The following is an 18626-nucleotide window of genomic DNA, read 5'->3' on the forward strand; positions in this document are numbered from 1 at the left end:
CTTTTCTATACTTTTGCTGAACATGTGATGCTACCCCATATTTCATAACAACTCTCAATACACTATCCTAGTCGCATAGTTTACACTACTATCTTCTCCTCTTTGTTAACTTAAGCATCGGAGGGGTTGCACCAGGCAACCCCTAATGCTGACCTGTCATGCAAGTTCATCGATGGTTAGGAGGTGACCCCATTGTCAAGACACACAACCATATAACCACAAGACAAACCATTTCTCAGGAACACTTGAACAACCTGGCCTTGAGAGGGAACCTTATTGTTAGAAAGATCCCAACCGCCTACTCGATTATCGAATTACCCATATGATCTCATCTTACCAAATCTCCCATATTAGCTAAAAAAAATATCTAAATAAGCTTATAGTTTAAAAGATATTTTGAAAGATATTTTGTTGATTCACGACGAAGATATTTTGAAAGGATGAAAGAGAGAGAAGATTTCCCATTCATTTTCCACGTGGACATATGCCAAAGTTATTAATTATATATATAAATAATAAATTATTATATTATTAGAATATTTCGTCTCCCAATAATTACATATAAATTTATAGAACATAAGAAAATATATATATTTTATTATATATATTTGTAAAGGCACATCGACAAAACGTAGCAGTCGAGGTCATGCGACCGCCGCTTCCCTATCCCTCGACCCCCAAACTTGCTTTTAATTACGACTGCTGCCCCTCCACGTTCTTCTTCTTGCCCTCGCTTTCGATCTGCCCCACGCCGCCTTTCTTTTTCGCTCCCGCTTCTTCCTCTATTCCCCTCGTCCTAGAGAACAAGAGGATTCATCTGGTTTTAGATTTTCTTCTTTGTTCTCATTCAATTTGTTTAGCTGCATGACGAGGTGAATCGATTGAGCTTGGGCTTTCTTGAAAGAGACAGAGATAGATTCGTTGAGGAAACAGATAATGTATCGGGATCGGGGATTCATCGTGCCAAAAGCGGAGACTGGAGCCGTGGGTCGGAAGCGGATCAGTGATGCCCTCGACAAGCATCTCGAGAAGACCTCGCCGTCGACCTCAAGGGGGTTGAACAGCAAAGCCAAGGACTGGTTACATGTGCCGCCCACCTCCGTCGGCAAGCACCCGGAGCACCGGCAGCATCGGTCAGCGGCCCCTTCCAAGAACAAGTGCTCCGACGGTCTAGTATTTTATCTTTTCTTTGCATTTATTTGGTGTTTTTTTATTGTCTCTGACTGTTTCTTTGCTTTGTGTTGTTGGTACGCGGTATAATATCTAAAGATCTCTTCTTTTAGTCTTGTTTTCTATGTTTGTGGACTGTGATTTTTCTATTTTAGATGTTATGTCGCATTTAGGATTTTGAAGTGCGTCTACCATTTTCATCGATTAGTGAAAAGATGCATTTGTCACCAAAACAGAGGAGCATGAAAATTTGAAATAAGACTTTGTTCTATGAGTCTCTCAATTGATTCTTAGGACTTTGTCATGTAAAGGACTCTATTCATGTAGATTAAATGAACTTTACCTTATAAAATAAGCATATGAATGACATCAACATCATATCAAGAAATCTAATGTAATTTGCTTTAGTTCTTCAGCACTGTAGGACGGAGATAATTGTCTCGTATATATCTGAAGTCGTTTGCTGGATTTGTTGGTATATTTCTTTGGAGCTGAGTGCTAGATAAACTTCATCACAGTTTATAATCTTGTGAATGAAACTGTCTCTCATAGAATTTGTTTATTAGCCTTATCAAATATCATGTTCAGTCATCAAGGGGTTCTATCTGGATTTTTCATAAAACAAATGCTCCTAACCTTCTTATGTTTTTGAGTCCTTTTCAAATGTGAAGAGTTAGTTATTCTTTCAGAGTCATTTTCTACTGCTCATTCTTAAATTTCATAGCTAAACCATTTTGCTGTGCAATTGTCTAGTGTAACTTTCATTGACTTGATCTATATCTTATCAATTTGGAACGGGAGCATCTTGTGCGCTAAGATCTACATATCCTTTAGGATTGGTTGGGTATCTAATCACCATCACCTTATTAAGTGGGAGAAGGAAGAACCAGGCCATCATCGATGTGATTGCTTTCCAGTCAGGAGTCTTACTGGATTCTGTATTATTTTTGGAAGTTAACCAGAATGTACTACAGTTGACCAATAACTTGTTTGTTCCTAGTCCTTCAGCCTGTTTCCAGTGTTAAACTGGGGTCAAGTAGGGGCTTGAGAGTAAGACTGAAAAAGTGCAGGATGTTTCAGTAGGGAAGTTCAACTGAACTTGTGGTTCAGCACTTATTGGTTGCATTACATCTAGCTTACTGATAGATAGGGGTACAATAATTTGTTGTTACATTCTGCAAAAGTCTACAAACTGAAGTTATTGAGAAAACAACCTTGATTCCTTTGCCAAGGTATCATATGACCTAAGGCAATCCTAATGCAAGTAGAGGGTACTCCTTGGCTCCATAGTAACTTCGTAGGGGTCATATCGACATGAGCCTCGTTCACCAGGTCCCAGACTATCTTTTTTATTCTTTATTACATTTGCAAATACAGGACAATTCAAGCTTTAAGATTACTTCAGTATATCATATATTATCAGTATTATATAAGATTTTGAGCCATGTCATAACCATATGCAGTCCTTGGTGCCACAGTAAACTTATAGGGTTCACATCGGTGGGCCTTTTTTACACCGGGCCATTTTTTGTTCTTTCATTTCATTTGCAAATGTAGCACAATTCCATGTTGAAGGTTACTGCAATCTATTGTATGCTATTAGTGTTCCTGTTAGAGTTTAGCCATGTTATGACCATGTTCTCTTTTTCAACTTCTGGTGCTATAGACGAGCCAGAAACTGACAGTGAAGAGTCAGATGTTAGTGGATCAGATGGGGACACATCTTGGATATCATGGTTTTGTAACCTAAGAGGGAATGAGTTCTTTTGTGAAGTTGATGATGAGTACATACAAGATGAGTTCAACCTCTGTGGGTTAAGCAGTCAAGTCCCATACTTTGACTGTGCTCTCGATCTAATTCTTGATTTGGAGTCTTCTCATGGTAAGTTTGATTATTCTTCTATGAACACTTTTGTTTTCTTTCAATTTGTTCGTGTTCACTGAAATATAGTTCTATATTGAAAGTTACATTGATAATTTATCATATATTTTTTATCTACTTGAATTGCTTTTGATATCTATTTTATTATAAGAAATAATGCTGAGATGGACTTATTAAGATGTAGTATTGAGCCTTCGATGCTGAGTTTGGCACTCAAATTATAATATTTGGTTTCACTAGGGTTTGCTGAGTTTATTTTTTGTGTTGTTTCTTCTAGGGCATTGGTGTTTTGGTGGACAAAATAGGAGACTTTGGAAAGGAAATGCCAAGAAATGTCTCCCATTTTAAATATATTAAATAATTTATTCTAATATATTTTTTGGAGAATTTGGTTTTGAACATGGTGTTTTGTGCTGAAAATGTAAGGTATTTCAAAAACATAATAACCAATTAATTTAGAAGGTTGCTTTTGATTTGTTTTTTTTTTTTTGCATTTTTGAGTTAGCATAAAAGGAAAGCAATTTCATGGAAGAAGTATGTTTAGTTAACAACGAATTATTGTTCCTGTTCTGCTCAAGAATTTCTAGAATGGCAGGAATGTTGAGTCTGAAATCAAAATTATGTTCCTAGATTGATGGATATTTCTCATGCAGAACAAACTTTGTAATTTCTGTTTGTAAATTCTTTATTTTTCAGAAATTGGGAAGGATAACATGAGCTTGAAGGAAGAAAAAAAAATAGACGAATAATAATTTGCTTGTATGCAGGATGAGCTTCTATGCTCGGGTAGGATGGGAACTTGTTCTTACAGCTTTAGAATTCAGTGGAAGGTCCACCACATTGAACATCCATCCTGCTAAACAAGCATCTTTCTGAAGTAATAGAAACTGAAGTTATTGATGCATCAGAGGATGATGAGCACATGGTGAAAACTTTGTTAAGAATCTAGGTTGTTTGTTTGCCTTGATATGAGTATTATTTATATGGACTTGGACCCAAAGCGAACTTGTTTCCAGTTCACTGTAAATTAAACTAGAGATGTTGTTGGTTAATTTTGTTTATCTGATGCACATATGAGGAGTATAATAATTAGTGTTCTCTGATCCCTTTTCCTATTTGGAGGATGGGGGTTGGGGTTAAGAATTCCATTTCTTTCTTTAGCTCATTATTTTAGATGATGGAGAACAATGTATATCATGAAAAACACAAGCTAATTGTGCTTAGTAGTATAAATTTTCTGTTATTTGGAAAATGAAGCTGGATAATACCAACTGCTGTTTGGTTTGATGCACAGGCGATATGTTTACTGAGGAACAAAATGAGTTGGTTGAATCAGCAGCAGAGATGCTTTATGGTTTGATACATGTTAGATACATATTAACCAGTAGAGGGATGGCTGCAATGGTGAAATTCTGTATTCGTCCCTTGTTTCTTGGATTTTACTTTTTTTTTTTACTGGTTGCTAACCATTTCCAACTTCTGAATGACAATTTCTGCAGCTTGATAAGTTCAAGAATTATGATTTTGGCAGATGCCCACGTGTTTACTGCTGCGGTCAGCCCTGTTTTCCTGTTGGTCAATCAGACATTCCTCGATCCAGTACTGTGAAGATCTATTGTCCCAAATGTGAAGATATATATTATCCAAGATCAAAGTACCAAGCCAGTATCCTTTAGCAATTTTGCTTTGATCTATCAGTACATTCATAGCATAATGTTTACTAATTCTTAACGTAAAGAAAAGCTTGCACAGAAATTTGGTTGTGTAATTTTGCTCTAACAGTTGTTCATGAGCTATAGATTGTCATCGGGTTTTAAAAAGGACATAAATAAAGCTCTTATTAGGACCCATTGTTAAATTCTCAGTTTCAATTAGAGATCTCTATGTTGATATTTTTCTTGACTTTTCTTAGATGTTGATGGAGCATACTTTGGGACAACGTTCCCACACTTGTTTCTGATGGCATATGGGCACCTTAAACCACAAAGGCCATCACAGAAGTACGTACCCCGAGTATTCGGCTACAAAGTTCACAAACCATGACGTCTGAGTTGAGCGTATGGTTCGCTTTGTGCCGAAAGGGGTGTATCGAGGAACTGCTAAGAGGGTGATTGCTCAACTTAAAGCTGGAGCAACATCTGTAATTGGGCTGACCGATTTTGATGAAGTATAGCTACAACCACTGTGCCGCAATTCTAATATTTTTTGTGGTTGACCAGAAAAGCTGTACATTCTGGCTGCAGTTGTGTTTCACTACTACGATGTTACCATTTATCAGGAGAGGCTCTTTAATGCGAGGTGGGTCTTCGGACATGGATCATATTACTCAACTTCCCCTGAAGATGTCACGTTTTTACTTTTGTAGATTGCATCTCCTATATTTTGTGATTTTATAAATGCCTCCATAGTTCTGTTGTTCGATGCCTCCATCCTACGCCTCTTGCTCCCAATGTCCTGTATAACTTTTCTTGAAGGTGTCGTGTTTTTATTTGTTTTAGATGACATCTTATGCCTCTGTTGTTGTTCATTCATTGTCACCGCCACCTACCGCAAGCCCTTACACCTCTTGGTCCCGATGTCTCCTTCGCACTCGTGCCATGAAGTTAGGGGGTGTTTAAGTGAGGGCAATGATAATGATGAATGAGGGCAAGCTCAACACTCGATGCGATGGAGTGATTACAGCAAGAACGAAGCACTAGATGACCTTTGCGAGTGAGGGCAACTACGAGATGCGAGGATATGACAAAAGAGGCAAAAGCAATGGGCAAACATAGCGAAAAGGCAACAAGGCAGGGGCAACTACAAGAAATATGTATGAGAAATATGTATGAGATTACAAGAGACAGAAGGCATCAACGGAGGAAAGGCAACAAGGCAGAAGCAACTACTAGAAATATGTATGAGATTACAAGAGATATAAGGCATCAATGGAGGAAAAAAATAAAAACAGAAGGCACCTTCCTAAGAAAGCCAAGAACGAGAAGCTTTTCCAAAGAAATCACCACACACACACATATATATATATATTCTGCTAAGAAGAACTCAACTAAAACTAGCGGCCTTGAGAGCAATTGCAGGCAGGCGCTAGTGGGTGCCAGACATCAATACGAACGCCAAGACACTGCAATCTCTATTCCTTATCACCATGTTGCTCGACACGATGGTTAGAATTCCGATGTAGAACATACCAACAGATCAAAAAGGCTTGCCTTGATGATTCCCGCTGCTGACATAATAAACTCACAAACTGTTCATCTCAAATCCCGTTATTGATTGCACCAAACAACGGGACGATTATGAAGGCATGCAGAAACAAAAACCAATATGTTAAGAACACAAAACGAGGAGAAAGGAGAGCAATATTTTTCTGGATGGAACATCCTACAAAACCATGAATATCATGCCTTATATCAAAGAAATGCATCCATCTTTGATTGTTTAGGATGCGGTTGGAAATCTTCCAATGGTAGGTTGGAGCTAGCCCGGATCTCATTCAAAATGGTCCCTCCTTTTTCTGACCGTATGGTCTCGAAAATGTTACTGAGCACGTCCGCTGCTATCCCAGTCTCTCTTAAACGGCCTGGTTCTTCACCTCCCTCGTACAACAATCTTCCAATCTCTCTCAAGGTAACCATATCTTCCATAACAAATTTGGCAAAAATGCGACCAAGAAACTCTGCTGCTCTTGGTGCATCGTTCATAGAATCCTCCAATGAAGAAAGAACAGATTCAAACCTGACATTAATCAAATGATCAGTAAAGCTATCATCAATAATAGAAAAAAGGGCATCGACAATCTTTCTCTCTTCACCGTTCATACCCCTGGAGTAGCTGTACTTGATTAAGCAAGCTATCCCTTGATTTGCAAAGGTTGATAATAAGCTCTGTCAAGTGATCTCTTTCGGCATCTTTTCTCTCAAACGAGTCGGTGACCCACAGTGAGATGACAGAAGGATAAAAACTTGGAGCATTTAGCTCCTTGATGCACAATGCAACCTCGTTCTCATCCTTGGCGCTGAAGAGAAACCAGGTTTTGTATCAGTTCCAAACTAAGATCAAAATAATTTTAGTAAATAAAAACAGCAACCTTAACCACGGATTACAATGATTATATACAACGACGACAGATGAAAAGCAGGAAGTAATAAAGAAAAGGAGCTTTTTGTTAAATGACACATGGAAAACTCTATCTCAAAGTTGGTTGCTCCTTGGTCATATAAATTAGAAAACCGATGTTAGAGAAGTTGAATTAGGCTGATAAGAGTGATCTAAAATTACATTTAATATCCTGTTTAGCCTTCTCAGCTTTGACCTATGTTCTATGTTGGCTGGCCTCTGGAGAACAATCTTAGCTTTGACCAATGCTCCACAGCTGACCTCAAAGGTTATCCCTCAAAGGCTTGGATGATGGCAGATTATTCTAAACCAAAGAAATAAACAACAAATAGATGGGTGGGGCACATTATCAATGGGTGGTTTTCTTGTTGGAATGGCAAGGTCCCATTCAACACTAATCGAATGGATGTCAACCTTTTAATTATTAGACAATTTAATGTAGAAGTATCAAGGAAAAAAAGCTACTTAGAGATTGTGAAAACAACGAAAGAAAGCTCGTGGTAAAATCTAGTCCAACTAATCCTAGTCCAACCCAAGAAACACACCCCATACCTGCTTCTCATAGGACCCATGAAATTAATTTAGGAATATATTTCCAACACATTTACTACAAACAAACAAAACCCTCAAAAGCATCAAAATATAAGGAAATCCTGGCCCAACTCTCCCTCTGCAAAATATTAATGGCATGCATGGCTGTCTACCAATGTAGCAACTCATGTGAGTAGTGATTCTGCTATTTGTCCTTTTCAGCTTTTCTTTATATTAGAGTTTAACATTCGATTAAACACAAGCAAACATATCATCTAGTTGACCTTGGAGAAAATCTAATCTTATGTTGATTATCAGAACGAACGTATTAGTCCGTACCAGGTTGTTGGGAAGCAGTCATTTCTATCAGGATGGATGTACCAGTTCGCACCAAGTTGGGAAGCAGCCATATCCAAACCACCGTCCATGAGAACCCCAAGTTGGCCAGCCCCTTACGGCCTCTGGCTGGAATTTTAATTTTATACACCTTTTGATGATAAATTTTATTATTGTTTCATTTTTATTATTTTATGGTGTCTTACAGTATTAGACCGAGTCCTGTTGAAGCTAAAAGTCCAATTTTAAATAATAAACAGGGCTGGATAAGTCCTCAAGCCACTAAGGAGTTTTAACGTATGGAAATTTGAGGAACACCAAGATTTTGTTTTCTACTCCACTTTCTCTTCCAAATTTTTATTCTACAATTTATGCAGGCTATTTAATATATTATCCTAATGGGAAAAAAGTCATATTATTCCAATTTTTATGCATAACTAATTTCTCACCTACATCAAGCCTAAAATCACATATATCTAAAATTATTTCCCATGTTTGATGTTTTCTCCATATACACAGCATCCATGGAGGAGGCAAAAGTTCCCATGTTTCTTTTCAACATAGACATCAAGGCTCTCCACTAATAAGCTATTCTTTATGCTTCTTGAATTTTCTCCGTATCTTCCAAAATCCAAAGCTTCATTTGATTCCATCTGGTAAACCTATTGAGAAAGTGTGAGCAATTGCAATATTATTACTTCTCCTAAGACAATGCTAAAACTATGATCTCACCTTTGTCTGGCTTCAGCAACTTTTTCCTATTAAATCATTAACTGAAATAATATGCATCTAAAAAATGCACGATAACAAAAAATCAACTTCTTAAGCAGAGAATCAAACAGCATTGGCATAACAACTACAGAGGAAAAAAAAAAGCATGAACGCAATTGCAGTACAAAGTACTATAAGATAAGAAGAGAAAAGCAGAAAAACTGTTTCTTCAACAGCAACTTCAGGTGTAACTCGTAGTCTCATGGTAACTTTACTTTGTAATGGAAATTCAGATCATCAAAAGTCCAAAGGACTTGCACAGAAAAAAATGAAAATGTACAAGCATAGGTACACTACAAAGTAGCATAAGAAAAACAGTAACATTTGGTTTTATAAAACCAATACTGGAGTTACACTTAACTCATGGAATTTCATTTAGTAAGGATGATTTGTCATACCATTAAAATTTGAAGGATTTGCCACATCTGAAAAGTGTTAATATTTGTAAAGTCCTAAAAGTAGGCAGACTCCAGCAAAATTTTACATTGTTCTAGCAGCCTCCATAACATAATAGACTACAGATAGCATTATGTACTTTCAGACAGCGAAATGATATTTTACATCCAAGGAATTAGGGTTCAATAAAAATAAAGAAGGAATGCAGTCTAAAGCTCTTGTGTACAGATACCAAGAACCAAAGGAAGAGATCTACATATGTTCTTTTGGTTACAGATGTTCACTTATCAAGAGTCAAGGATATTAATTACCAAAGAAGTGAAAAAAAGAGAATGCTAATAATGCTTTTGATTTTGGGTCTGTTATAGAAAACAACCCCAAGTCATTTGCTCATGACCCTCTTGTAATTTGGCTGCAAGGCAAGGAAGTTGAGAGCACGGTATACACTGGCATGCAATAGATGTCTCTCAAATCAGTGACAAAATGTAACCAGCAGTATCCTTATAATGCCTAATACATAGAAAAAATTGTACATTGTCATTTGCTGTAATTAACAGTTTACAGTTCCATCCCAGATTCTCATGATGTTTCTGCAACTTGCATCATAACCTAATTTTTGGTTCCAAAGCAACCAAGTATATGGTCCATCTTTCCCTTTTCCTGCACAATTCCTTTTGTAACCTATGCTTTTCTGTTTCTGTTTCCTTTCTCATTCCATGAATTTCTTTGCCACCATCTCAACTTGCATTCCCTTTGGGAATAATAATCCTCCAGTTTCGTGACTTCTTTAATATCAATTCTAAATGCTGATTTATAATGTGGTATGAAGACGTTGTTAAACCAAAAATAATCTTCCAAAATAAATTCCAGCAACCTACTTTAACTCTCATTCATTCGACAAATCTGCAATTCCTGGAGTAAAGTTTAGGTTCTTAGTCACTTGGTTAATCTTTAATATTTTTTTCATATTAGGAATCCTATCCACTAGTTCATCTATTTTAGAACTTAGATATTATTGGAAGAATCTCAAAGCATCCATGTTAAAATCATATTACTGTCAACACTAGTTACTTTCATCCAAGACTGTTCTTAATGCCAAAATTTTATCATTATGCTCATAAGCATGAATTCTATACTTCAGCTTAAGACAAAAGAGAAGTTCAGTGTCTCCACCTCAAGGATTTACACAAATAAAGGCTCAGGGTTATTATTTTTGCAATTTCCTAAGCACTTCTAATGGGATTAGAAGAACCATTTTCTCTCGAGGAAGTTGTTATATTGCTCTACAAGTCCTTTACAACCTAGTTCAAGTTAAAAATAAAAAGAAAGAGAAGTATCTACACACTTTCCGATAACAGCTCTTTATTGGACTCATGCAACTTTTAAATGCATGGCAAAGAACCATATATCTGTTTAGTTTAAAGAATAAATAAATATAACGGAAAATGCATATCGATATCAGTACAAACATAGCAGAAGGAGATTAGAGATTTATATGGTAATAAGATTTTTACATGTTTACAGTTATTTGTTGAAATCTTAATGTTAAAATAGAAGGAAAATGATTTCGAAGAAAATATCATAAATAAGAAAAAAAAAATTGATTATTTCCATCATGCAAACGAACAAGGATAAAACAATAGGATTAGAACCAGTCAGAACAGAGATTAGAACCAGTCATCACAAGCACAACTGGGAAGACAGAAAACACAAGATTGAGAAAAATACCTATAGAACTCTCTTATTGCTAAAATTGATTTTTCTCGCAGAACTTCTTCTGGTAATGTTCTTATTTCAGAAGCTGAAGTTAGGCTGCTGTCTGAAGTACCATGAGTTCGCCCAGCAGGTAGAATAGACATAACTGATCTATCAGAAGTATGATCTGAAATCTTGAAGTCTCTGCTTCCATAGTAACTAGTACGATCATGAGGTTTTACTTGATCATGTGCTGTTCCAGAAAACCTATCTGCCATATAACTAGTACCATTTGGACCTGATGTCAATCTACGATGTTCTCCAACAGCTGGAGATTCAGAAGCCAGAACATTAGATATTGATATTGATGGGTGTCCTCTTGTAGACATTCCCCTAGCCAGGCCACCTTGAGGACCAAGGGTAATAGAATCATCATCAGTAGACCTTTGCGGTAGAGGAAGCGACACGGTTCTTGTTTCAAAATGATGCCTATCATCCAAGCGTACATCCTGGGTGCCATACCCACGAGCCTGAGTTGGCAATCCACGAAGACTGCCAACCTGCTGGGAATTTGGAGAAGTTAACGGTGTGGATCCACGGGAACCATAGTCAACTACTTGACCACGTCTTGGGATATTATTAATGACAGGACCGCGAGCCAACCTACTTGATTGAGCTTGCCTTTCTTGAGCTGCATCTCTGTGAACCTCCTCAATCTTCTTTGGCCCCTCAACTTTCCTTCTCTGTTGCCATTTATTTTTTCTAAGGTCGATTGCATCTCTCAGCATAAATCTAACACGTGAAGATAACTTTTGATTTGTTGATAGATTTGTCATCATATCAAAATATGCATCCATGTGCTCTTTTGCCTTGGGGTGATCTATCATCTCCCCAATTGTACTCATCAATTTGCACAGCGCTTCAACATCTTCCTCATCAGGATTCTGATACTGGCCTAGCAACTTCTTGATGCACTCATGCATAATTCTCTCAGTCAACATTTTCTTTTTGTACAATTCCCCAATCAACCTAATATTACCCAGCATGCGCCTGCGGGCCCGGAGCCTTTTCTTTTCCCTCTCCTCTTCGGACTGCTTGATCTCACCCTCCTCCTCGACTTTGTTAGCTTCAGCTTGTTCTCTCTCCCCTCTTTCAAATTCTTCTTGGCATTTGTTCAGAAGCAGTCTTTTAAAAGTTATTCTTTCATTGTCTTCATTGAAATCAGGTAGTGCACCAGAGAGATGAAAACAAAAGTTAGCATACATTTCGCAAAAGGTTGGTTCCATCAAAGCTTTGTCAAAGATCTGTGAAATGACACCAGTAAGAGTAGCTGCACTGTCAATGTTAACCTCCTTGACCTGGGCACAGAATTTTTCAAAATTTTGAGGGGTCAATTTGTTAAGGATAGCTTTTAGCTGTCTTTGCTTTCCCTCTTCCTGATCAACAGCTTTGCCCACTTCATATTTTCTCTCAGCTTTGTGCATTACCTGCAAAGGTGTTTGAGGAGAGGGCATTAAACCTCTTGCACGCTGCCACCTATCTGCATCACGAGGCATGCCTCCCTGAGATGCCACTGACTGTGTTGGCCCTGATAGAATTCCTCCAAATTGATTGGATGCCTGCCCACGTGGATTTCTCAAAACCCCATGACTGACACCTTGCCCAGGTCGAAGACTGACAATTGCAGCTCCATGCCCGATATCCAACCTGTCACGTCCAAGGCCGAAAGATGGAGATTTTGTCCATTTTTCATCATCCAGATTGCCAACCATACGGCGGTCTACTCGAGAAGCACCTGATGGTCGATCTATGATCCTCCCAGGACTTGGACATGGTGATTTCCCTAGTGGAGTGCTCATCAGTGCATCTGATATGTCAGAACCAATCTCAAAACCCACAGGAAGCTCAGTAAACTGCTGCGAGAGGGTCATTAGAAAGTCCCTCGAGTATTTCTTTTGAGTAGTAGCTTCATCACCATCATAATCATGCCCATCAGCTGAATGCCCATGCTCTGATGTTTTCAGTTTTGGAGTTGATATATCAGCTGCATCTTCCCAATCATCCAGCTCAGCTTTGTTCTGCCCATCTTCCTCGCTTGCAGGCACTTCCTTATTAGTAAAATCTACATGTGCACTCTTTGTGTCAGTCATAGAATTATCTATGCTTTCTGGGTTGCTAACAGTCTCATGCATTTCCTCTGGGCCTGTGTATGCATTGTAAAGGTCAGAAGTCCCTGCAGCATCTGCTTTGGAAAGTATTTCCTTTCTCTTCTTTTTTCTTGTGGTAGTAATCTTAGGCTTCAATGTTTCCAACGAAGGCTTCTCCTTCTGCCTCAAGCTTGTTGCAGAAACCAGTCCACTATGCAAACCCACAACTTCAGATTCCGACTTCTGTGTCACCTCAGATAAAGATGGACTAGGAACAGGGGCTGTCTCAATGACACCAGAATCAGTTAAACCAATATCCTCACTGTATTTTATTTCACATTTGGTTGTAAAAAAGTCAACCTTATCTTTGTCATCATTGGCAGATCGAATATCATTGCTAGGTGCAGTTCCAGAATCAGCAGGGTCCAGAGATGCATCAATTGTCTTATTTTCTTCATTGGCTATCCTACTTTCCCCCTCTTTAGTTCCAACAACAAAGCTACTAAACTGTTTGTTGTCTGCTTCATGGTAATCACTAAATTTCACTTTCCCATCATTTCTTCCGCCATCATCTTGTTTTAGCAACATAACTGGATCAAAAAGTTTGGAAGACTTCTTGGTTGCAGAAGGTTGATGCACGTTATTGTCACTAGAATCTTGCAATGAAGCATCTGACACTTCAGACTTCTCATGCTTTGTTACATCAAGCATTTCATCTCTCATAACGTCCAAAACTTCATTGACCAAACATGAGCTAGTACACAAACTCCTGGAATTAGTTCCATCCATCATAGGACTCGAAGAAGTTGTAACCTCAGCAGGGACATCCTCTTTGATAGAAACACCATCAGGTGCTGAACCAAATGAATCAGCATGAAACAGTGAAGTACCTTGAGATGCTTCCTTCTCCAATATCGATCCAGATAAGCCAGAAGCAGCAGGCATTATTTCACCTTTAAATGGCTCAGTTGCTCCTGCTTCTGAAAGAATCATGTTTTCAGCTTTATTACAAGACCATGCTGAAGGAGTGGCCAGATCAGACGCCAAAACAGCTTCAGTATTCTCAGTGTTAGTGCATCCTTCTTGAGAAATTAGCTCTCCCGCATAACTACTCTTGGTTGGTTTTGGTGAAGACAGTTTGGATCCTTCAGGAGAAGACACATCTAACTGCAAAGATTCAGACACATTGGCATGTTAAATAAGGAACAAACAAGAAAGGAGTAAACTAGAACCACAAACCTGATGTTCTTGTTGGGAGTTTCTAAGATCCTTTCTATTTTGCTTTTTCTGGTTATCCTTTAAAGAATCAGATCTTCGAAGAGGTTCTCTTTTCCTAATATCACTTCCAGATTGAACTGATCCAGAATCTCCAGTTCGTGATTCAGGGGTGGATGAAGCTTCAGAGAGCATTCTCTGTGATGAGAGCACAGGAGGAGCAGCAGCTGAGCTTTTGTCCAAGACAGGCAATGTAAGTAGTGGCTCGGAGCCTGACTTGAGCTGCTGAGCAGGTCCATCTGGACTGGTCTCATTATTTTTATGACAGGAAACGGTAGCATCTGCCACAGTCTTCACCGACTTAACTGGTTCTGCCTCAGTAAGAGGCATGCTAATTACCACTGGAGGTGTCCCGGAAGATGCACCAACTATTTCACTTTGTAAACCTTTCACATTTATCTGGACTGCATAAGGGAGGGAGGTGGAAACTGGTAAACCTTCCAAGTTGACCGCTTCAGGCATGGAAAGTGCAGGTTTGCCACCTGGAACAGCATTGGCCATGGATGACTTCATGAAGGACAAGTTTTGTCCACTTTGACTCACAGGATAGCTATACTTTGGAGCCTGTGAGCTCATAGGTACCTGCCCACTGGTCAGAGGAACAGTAGTGGTGGTAAAAATAAGTGGAGAAGGGCTATAAGAATTCTGCTGCATGGGGGCGTAGTAGTTCATCTGATGAGCTGCAGAATATGTTGGAATAGGCTGAGCTTGTGGGATTACATTAGAAAGTGACCTTTGCCCAGAGGAAACACCATCCTTAGAAGAATCCGTTCTTTTGTCAAGCCTCAACACTTCATGAGTCTCTGGATGAGTTATTTTCACTATAGTCTTACGAGGGCCACTAAATTTACCCATATGCTGTTGAGGGAATTGTGAAGAAATGCCCATTCCCATATTTCCTAACTGCTGGGACAATTGATGACTAATTGGAGGGGCAAACCCTAAACCCTGGCCCTGGTGCATCATTGCCTGTTGTTGTACAAAATGAGATTGGATGCCAGGAACATAAATCTGCTGTGCAACTTGGGGAACATTGCCCACAGGTAATGTCATGGTCATTTGAAGTGAATTGGCTGCAAGGCCTGGTGATTGCATTTGGTGACTAGGGCCACCAAGCTGAGGAGGAATTTGTGGTTGGTGAGGTTGAAATGGCATAGGCATAGGCATAGGAGGCATTCCAGGAATTGGAAGAACAGATGATTTTGGCATGGATGTGACTGAGGCAGATGGGACTGGGATGCTTACATCCCTCTTTGATTGTGGTAGAGGATGGGCCTCCACACTATTAGATTGCTGAGCACCACTGACATCCTTTCTGGCTTGCTGTTGCTGCTGCTGTTTTGGGATAGAGGCCACAGGCAATGTTGGAGCAGCTCCAAACGACTCAATGCGAGCCTGAAAGGTTAACAAAGTTAAACATCAGTGTGATACTTAAACTCAAAGCAGCCAGGTGTGTTATTGAAGCCACGGTATCATAGAAGCAAGTAAAGAGTGTCAAAGTAGAGTAAGTAAAATTACGAGGTACAAAAGGGCCATACACCAATGAAAGGAAAACTGATCTAGATATGGATTATGAAGTAGATAGTTTTATTCTTGTGAAAAAAAAATTGACGAAATAGAAAACATATTTAGTAGTGCCAAAATAACCACAAACCTGGTCACATTTCTGCTCATCCAGATTTGGTGGCGCGGAGCTTGTCCGAGCAGGGATCTTTCATAGCCATAATGCATTTACCAAGTATGAGCAAAACATCACAAGCGACACAGGAAACAAGACAAACACGAAAATTACAGGTTCCCAAAAAAATTTTACCTGCAATCCATTCACGATGCCAGGGTTTATCGAGCCAAACTGAAGGGGAAAAGTCCTAGATGTATCCCCTGAGGAGAGCACCACGAAATGAGTAGTATAGAACAATCTTTCTTTCATCACAGAATTGGCTCTCAACAGTACATCAGTAAAGCTTGCAAAAGTTCAAGATTACTACAGCGAAGTCTTATGTGAAAATGAACACAGTTAATTTAAAAGGAACAACACTGAACCTTTGGGCGGTGCCGAGGTTGTTGAAGAACTTGAAGCTCCAGTAGCAGATTGAGAATATGGCGACTTAGGGATACCTCGGGATGCATTTCTAGGGGCCGGCATATCAATAAGTTTTGCACCGCCCGGGACTGATGCATCTGAAAATCCTACAAAGAACCAGCATCAACAGCATGCCCAGTTAGAGGATGAGATAAATACTAACAGATCATCACTCTCATACAGGGAAGGAATTAACATAAACTAAGTCCGGCTTCTGGCTGCTATTTCTAGGGCTAGCAAAAAATCTTTCAAGAAGCACATTACATACAAAAATACAAAATATAAAGACGGTTATTTTGAACGTGATACCAGGAGAAGGCTGCGGGGCCTGAGCACCATTCTGAACAGCACGATGGGCGGTGGTAGAGGGAGCAGCACCACTCGCTTCAGAAGTCGTGCTTGCTGGATTTATTCTAGATTGACCGCCATGTCCATTACCAGATTTCTTGATACTACAGAGACCGACATCAAAAGAAGTACCTTAGGAACCCTATCTTTTCGGACATCATAATGCATAAACCACCATAAGCAAAAAGAGGGTCTCGATCAAAAAGAGAGAGAAAGGTTGCACCTGCGGTTCGTCGACAACGATGGGGAGATCGACGAAGGAGCAGCAAAGGAAACAGACGAGGAGATAGGAGAAGGGGCGGAACTGCCGCCCTTCCCGAGAGCGCCGCTGCCAATGGAACCCCTTTGCTGGCCGGAGCTGCCCGATCGACTGGGTTTCCTAAGCTGACCCTGGGTCCTCTCAGCCCTGGATTGATTGACGGACATAAATACCGGCGGCACTTGCTCCTCCAAATCTAAACCAGAAGCACAACCACCGAAACGAAAGAAAAGATCAAAAACCAAACGATCGATCACACTAGATCGAACCCTAAAGATTCCACTGTGCTACAGATGCCGCGAGCAATCTGATCAAGAAAGAACAAAAAAGAAGCAACCTTTTTTCTCAAGCGAAGTGTAACCTAGATGAAAGTGACAGGGGAACAGTGCAGGAGATCCAATCGCAGTTGGAGTGCAAAGAAAGCGGGCGATTTAGGGAGATCACGGCCTTCCGCTTACCTTAGAGTTCGAGAGCGAAGAAAGCGGGCGATTTAGGGAGATTAGGGCTCCCCCTCAGTGGGATGCGAACGAAGCGGGAATCATCAACAGCACATCACTGGAGAGAGAGAGGGGACGGGAAGAGAGAGAGAGAGAGAGAGAGAGAGAGAGAGATTTAAGAAAGGGAGAGAGATGTGGGTAAATTGGGAAATCAAAGAGGAGAAAAGAAGGCATTAGAAATAATGATAAGAAAAGATTAAACGGAGCGAGGAGGGAAGACGATCAAAGCTAACCAAATTCGACGAAGCATCATGTTCGAATAGGACGCGTGTCCGACCCAACGTCGATGGGATGGCCTTTTCGTGTTATAAGGCTATAAAAGGGGGCGCATTTGGTTTTGGGCCTTACGAAGCCCAATAACATGAACCTCGCTCTGCAACCCGACGACGCATGAAGAACATATTTCCAAGTTCAAACCAAGTCAGACAGCTACGATAATAACAATCAAATCATAAAAATCAAGATTACGTGCATCCTTCTAAAGTTTCATCTTTAAGTAAGCTTAAAGTATTTAAATTATTATTTATAAATTTTTTTTGATCTCAATTAAAGACCGTTGATTGATAGTAATCATACTATATCTTCTAATTAAAATATTTATATATGTATAGACTGTTTCTTATCTTACTTGATATTGACAATACATCATCAATCATGATGCGGATAGCCGTATCATATGGTGTACTAACAATAATAGATCAACGGAATCGATAGTCAAAGACATGTAGGAAGGCTGCGATGGTGATTTAAAGAAGAAGCACTCACTACTCACCATTTGGAGCATTCAAACTTTGTTGGGACTGCTTAGGCTTTCTTACGCTGCAAGGAAACGATGCAATTGGAAAAGCAGCAGAGGAGAACGATGGCGACGGATGTGCAGCTGAATTGGGAATTGGTGAGACCTCACACCGAGTTGCTGCCATCGGAAGCGGCGGTATGCTTTTTAAGACTGGTGGATAAGTGCTGCTGTTCTTTTCCTTTAGATATCCCCACATACTATTTTTTCCTTTTACCCATAAAGAAGCCTCAGACAAGGTGGTCGAATATTTATTTTCGATTCATTCAGGAGATCGATGTTTGAATCACTGAAATAAAAACTTCTCCTTCAAGCTGGTTGCTA

General features: G+C 39.5%; 2 protein-coding genes across 3 annotated transcripts; one reads left to right on the forward strand and one right to left on the reverse strand.

The window, feature by feature from the left end:
- Positions 1–677: 677 nt before the first annotated feature.
- LOC135587601 (casein kinase II subunit beta-1-like) lies at positions 678–5549 on the forward strand. Its single transcript, XM_065079189.1, has 5 exons — positions 678–1168; positions 2837–3052; positions 4347–4456; positions 4552–4717; positions 4965–5549. The coding sequence occupies exons 1-5, from the start codon at positions 937–939 to the stop codon at positions 5093–5095; spliced, it is 855 nt and encodes a 284-aa protein (XP_064935261.1). The 5' UTR covers positions 678–936; the 3' UTR covers positions 5096–5549.
- Positions 5550–6245: 696 nt separating this feature from the next.
- Positions 6246–17647, reverse strand: LOC135587602 (eukaryotic translation initiation factor 4G-like). 2 transcript variants are annotated; one of them, XM_065079191.1, is made up of 10 exons: positions 17468–17647; positions 16974–17205; positions 16712–16854; positions 16363–16500; positions 16133–16200; positions 15974–16030; positions 14284–15714; positions 10931–14211; positions 6873–7067; positions 6246–6787 (listed from the first exon to the last, which is right to left on the reverse strand). In XM_065079191.1, exons 2-10 carry the CDS (start codon positions 17174–17176, stop codon positions 6463–6465), a joined length of 5841 nt encoding a protein of 1946 aa, XP_064935263.1. In that variant the 5' UTR covers positions 17177–17205; positions 17468–17647; the 3' UTR covers positions 6246–6462. The 2 variants fall into 2 exon arrangements, with proteins under 2 accessions (XP_064935263.1, XP_064935262.1); XM_065079190.1 differs by having other exon boundaries at positions 16363–16509; positions 17468–17646.
- Positions 17648–18626: the final 979 nt, after the last annotated feature.

The sequence above is a fragment of the Musa acuminata genome, chromosome BXJ1-8 (genome assembly GCF_036884655.1).
Source record: "Musa acuminata AAA Group cultivar baxijiao chromosome BXJ1-8, Cavendish_Baxijiao_AAA, whole genome shotgun sequence".
NCBI classification, from domain to species: Eukaryota; Viridiplantae; Streptophyta; class Magnoliopsida; order Zingiberales; family Musaceae; genus Musa; species Musa acuminata.

Bases quoted from the DNA above. Each gene is read 5' to 3' on its own strand.
- LOC135587601 (XM_065079189.1), top strand. From the start codon at position 937: ATGTATCGGGATCGGGGATTCATCGTGCCAAAAGCGGAGACTGGAGCC. The intron at 3,053-4,346 runs GTAAGTTTGATT...TTTGATGCACAG, and splicing joins TGATTTGGAGTCTTCTCATG to GCGATATGTTTACTGAGGAA. The intron at 4,457-4,551 runs GTGAAATTCTGT...CAATTTCTGCAG, and splicing joins GTAGAGGGATGGCTGCAATG to CTTGATAAGTTCAAGAATTA.
- LOC135587602 (XM_065079190.1), bottom strand. From the start codon at position 17,176: ATGTCCGTCAATCAATCCAGGGCTGAGAGGACCCAGGGTCAGCTTAGG. The intron at 15,715-15,973 runs GTTTGTGGTTAT...TTAACCTTTCAG, and splicing joins ATGAGCAGAAATGTGACCAG to GCTCGCATTGAGTCGTTTGG. The intron at 7,068-10,930 runs GTATTTTTCTCA...GTTTCTCTTCAG, and splicing joins GCAATAAGAGAGTTCTATAG to CGCCAAGGATGAGAACGAGG.